This window comes from Phalacrocorax carbo, chromosome 4 (assembly GCF_963921805.1).
Source record: "Phalacrocorax carbo chromosome 4, bPhaCar2.1, whole genome shotgun sequence".
Lineage (NCBI taxonomy): Eukaryota > Metazoa > Chordata > Aves > Suliformes > Phalacrocoracidae > Phalacrocorax > Phalacrocorax carbo.
This window is the reverse complement of record NC_087516.1, coordinates 53,057,390-53,061,597: the sequence shown is the minus strand read 5'-3', so window position 1 is coordinate 53,061,597 and position 4,208 is coordinate 53,057,390. Positions and strand designations below refer to the sequence as shown.

At 67.2% G+C, this 4,208-nt stretch overlaps 1 protein-coding gene across 1 annotated transcript; it reads right to left on the bottom strand.

Moving 5' to 3' along the window:
* Positions 1 to 217: 217 nt before the first annotated feature.
* Positions 218 to 1,118, bottom strand: ATOH1 (atonal bHLH transcription factor 1). The gene has a single exon (XM_064450842.1). It carries the CDS (start codon positions 1,116 to 1,118, stop codon positions 246 to 248), a length of 873 nt encoding a protein of 290 aa, XP_064306912.1. The 3' UTR covers positions 218 to 245.
* Positions 1,119 to 4,208: the final 3,090 nt, after the last annotated feature.

Here is a 4,208-nt window from a genome sequence, read left to right as displayed (position 1 = left end):
ATTTAAAAAAAAAAAACCCAACCAAGCCTGACCGATAGGGCGGGTACAGTCACTCGCTAACGCGCTGGACAAACCGAGGAGCTGCCCGGGGGGGGCGGGAGAAGAGGGGGCGGATTTCGAGGCGGCCGAGGGGGGCCGGTGCCGTCCGGGAGGGCACGGCGGCCGGCTGCGCGCCCCACGGCGTGTCCGTGCCCCGAGGGGCGGCCGCGGCCCCGCGGAGGGGTGCTGGGGCCGGCGCCCCCGCCCTAGCTGGCCTCGTCCGAGTCGCTGTAGTGGGAGCGGGGCGAGAACTCCCCGTCGCTCCTGTGGGACCGGGGCGACGTTTTGCTCCTCTCCTGCGGCGGCTGCCCGGGCTGCGGCATGAGGAGGGCGGGGGAAGGGGCTCTCTGTCCCATCAGGGCGCCCTCCGCGAAGGAGGGGAAGTGCAGCGGGTCGAGCTGCACCGAGTAACCCCCCGCGGCCGGCGGCGGGGGGAAGCGAGTCCTGCCGTGCCCGGGGGGGGAGGCTCTCGGCGGCCCCGGCTGCGGCGCCGGCGGCCCCGGCGGCGGCCCGGGCCCGGCGGCGCAGGGCGGCTCGAAGGGAGCCCCGCGGTGCTCGGCCTTGCCGGGGGCGTCGGGGGGCGCGGCGGGGCTGTGCAGCAGCTCGGCCAGGGCACTGATGTAGATCTGCGCCATCTGCAGCGTCTCGTACTTGGAGAGCTTCTTGTCGTTGTTGAAGGAGGGGATGACATTGCGCAGCTGGTCGAAGGCGTGGTTCAGCCCGTGCATCCGCCGCCGCTCCCGCGCGTTGGCCGCCAGCCGCCGCTGCTTCTGCACGCCGCTCACCTGCGCCCGCAGCCCGGGCCCGCCGCCGCCGCCGCCGCCCCGCGGCCGCCCGCCGCCCGCCGCCGCTCCCCGCGCCCCGCCGGGACTGCTCCGGCCGCCCCGCGACGCGCTCCCGCCGCCCTCCGCCGCCGCGGCCGCCTCCTCCTCGCCGGGCAGCAGGTAGCGGGGCGAGGCGGCGGGCAGGCGGGCGGCGCAGCAGACGCCCAGCCAGCCCGGGGGGAGGCCGCAGCCCCCCGCCGCCTCCGGCCCCGGCTCCCGGCCGCCCTCCGCCCAGGCGGCGCGCGGCAGGCTCATGGCTTAGCGCGGGCGCCGCGCGCCCATGGGGGCAGGGCCGGGCCGGCTCGCTGCGGTGCCCGCCTGCCTCGCGCGTGGCGGCCCGACGCCTCCGGTGTCGGCCGGGCGCCGCGCCCCCCTTTAAGGAGCGGCACGCGCCGGGGTCCCCCCCCCCCCGCCCCCGCCGCCCCCCCCCCCCTTCCCCTCCCTCGCGCCCCACCCCTCCCGCCGCCCGCCCTCCACTCGCGCCGGTCGCGTGTCGGCGCGGCCAATGGCGCGCGCGCGGGGGCCGGCGCGTGCGGGGAGCCAATGGCGCGCGGGGCGCGGCCCGCCCGGCGCGCGGCGCGGAGACTGGGATGGGGATGGGGATGGGGAGAGCGGGGGGCCGGCGGCACGCGCGGTCCCGCCCCGCCCCGCCCCGGGAGGCGCGCGCCTGGCGGCCGCCCCGCACCCTACGGCTCCCCCGACGGCGGGAACCGGCGCCCGCCCGGCGCCGCCGCCGCCGCCGCCGAGGACGCTCCGTCGCGCCGGGCGGCGGCAGCCGTCGGTCCGTCCGGCTGTGGCTCCGGCCGCCCGGCGCTGCCCGAGCCGGCGGTGCGGAGCGCTGCCCGGCCCGGGAGGCTGCCGCGGGGCGCCCCGGCGGCGCCCCGGCGCCCGGGCCCCGCGGGCGGCCCCGAGCGACGCCCGGCGCTGCTCCGCGGGGTTCGGCTGCGAGGCCGCCGAGCGCCTGCCCTCGGCTTTGGCGCGTTGGGCGCAGGGAGGGGCGGGAAGCCCGCGCGGGACCCGGTGAGGTGAGAAACGGCGGCGCTTGCAGCCGGGACAGCACATGTGCCTTGCACCCGGCGCTGCCGCATTTTCGGCAGGGTCCCGATCCCCCGCCAGCAAGTTCTTTTGTTCGGCCAACAATAGCTCCCCAAAGGTGGCGGAGGGGGAAATAACTCCGTGCACGCATCTTAACTCTCCTTCCGCGCAGCCTCCCCGCCTGCCCCTACCGCCCGCTTGAAGAGGAAAAGTGGAGGTTTACTCGTGTGAATAGGCGTGTTGAGAACAAAGTGATGGGCACAGTATGAGGTAGATATGTTTTTTCAAACGTGAATAACTCGCAAGCCGGGGCGGGAGCGAGGGAGCGCAGCGGCTCAGAGCCGTGCGGCGGTGGCATGAAACGAGCAGCCGCCGTACTCGTGTACCAGCCCGGCTGAGCGCGGCCCGGGCGCCGGGGGCCCGCCTTCCACAGGCAGCTGGAGGTTTTCGAGCAAACTGGACGTCGACGGTTTGCTTCCCTTAAAAAGAAACGGAGGCAGGCCTTCGCTGTTCTTTTCTCCTTGCAATTATGTCTCAAAGGCAAAGCTGCTGGACTTTTTTTTTTTTCCTCCCCACCTAAACAAGTCGTCAATTTCTAATCAAAATGAAAACGTTTCCTTAGTAAGAAAGATGAAAAGGAGCAGAAGTTTATGCCTTGTTTCTGTATATTAGCCATGAAGCTGGCAGGCCATCCATTTGTGTCCGGCAGCAACGTTTATAAGCTCCTATCGTATTACCGCACACACGGAGGCTTTTATAATTTAAAAAAAAAAAACAGGACTTTTTTCTCTCTCCACTGTGCTGAACGGTAGGTACTGCTTGCCAGCTGAACACCCAACCCTCCGGCTTTTCTCCCCATCCCCGGGCACCGCCTGTTCCCTCGCCGGGGTCCCGGGGGCACAGGCTTGCTTTGCGAGGACCCCCGCTGTACTCTCCTCCCCGGGGTTAAGCCGGCGCGTTGTGGTTTCCAGCGCCGGGCACTGCGGCTGCGAGCTGCTCGACGCAAGGACCATGGGCCAAAGCTTGGAGAGGAGCGGGAGCTTTGCCAAGTGGGAGCTGCTGACACGCGTTTCCAGAAGCCCAGCAAGCTCGCAGGCACGGGGACAGCCATGACGGCGTGGTGCCGAAGCCCTAGGCGCCTCGCCCCCGGCCGGCGGGCTGCGGGGCTGTTGCTCCCTGGCAGCAGGCCCAATCCTCCAGCCCACGAGCCACGCACTTCCCAAAGCCGCCCGGCTGAGACCCCAGGCACGGAGGGAGGCGGCCTCCCGTTGGCACCCCGTGCGGATGCCAGCCTGTACTCTGGCCTGCGGGTACTCCACGCTCCCAGCAGGGCTGCAGGGCTCACACTGGGCAGGGGCTGGGGGGCTTCCCTTAGCAGGACCGCAGTGGTTTTTACGGAGCGCAGGGGAGATCAGCCTAACTCCCTGGCATGCTCCTCGGAGGGTCAGCCCGGCTGAGAAACACTACCAGCTGCTTATTTTCTGAGCGCGTGTTTCGTGAACGCGCGCTTTGAAACTGGAGGCATTTGAGACTCGCTCGACAGTTTGCCTTTGAAAGGGCACGCACAAAAAGCCATTTTCCCCACCAACACCACCGCTCAGAGGGGGGAAAAAAAATATTTCATTGAAAGCCACTGCTCTGCGTACGCCCGCATCCGCTGTGCGCGCACATGCACTCGGAGTCAAAGTCAAAGGCAAAGGGTGGTTTATGTCAGCGTTGGGTTTAGCTCCGCTCTCCCAGAATAAGATAAATGTAAGTGATGAAGAACTCCTGGGGCTGGCTGAACTCATTTTGTATTCAGCACTGCCCGGCCCTTTTCTCTTCCCTTTCTCCCTCTCTTTGTATGTTCAAGCCTACTTGAGTTTCTTTTTTTCTTTTGTAGAAGTTGGTTCTTTTGAAGCGGTTCGAGGCACGCCCTGCCGCAAAGGGAACTTCACGGGAGTCGGAAACACAGGCACACCGGTCTGAAACACTTACTGTACAATAGCAGGAATGTAGGAAGCCTTGAAAATGAATCTGCTCTCTCTAAGAAAGTGTCAAAGCTTTCAGAGGAAAACAAACTGAACTTATCCCCGTATCTTTATGCAGATTTTCCGCCCTGCTCCTCTGTCCCCGTTCTCTCCCCCCGCCCCAGGTCTGGTTAAGGGCTGAGGTAGCAACTTGGGGTCAGCCACATGCTAATGTTAGAGAAAAATGGGTTACAAAAGATGGGGGAGAACAGACTTGCAAAAAGCCTCCTCTATCATTACAGCCAGAGACATTTTCAAAGCACACAAAGCATGTGGGTCAGCCCTCGGCTTAATTGTACTC

Excerpts from the sequence above, each read along its gene's own strand:
- ATOH1 (XM_064450842.1), bottom strand. The coding sequence starts at position 1,118 with ATGAGCCTGCCGCGCGCCGCCTGGGCGGAGGGCGGCCGGGAGCCGGGG.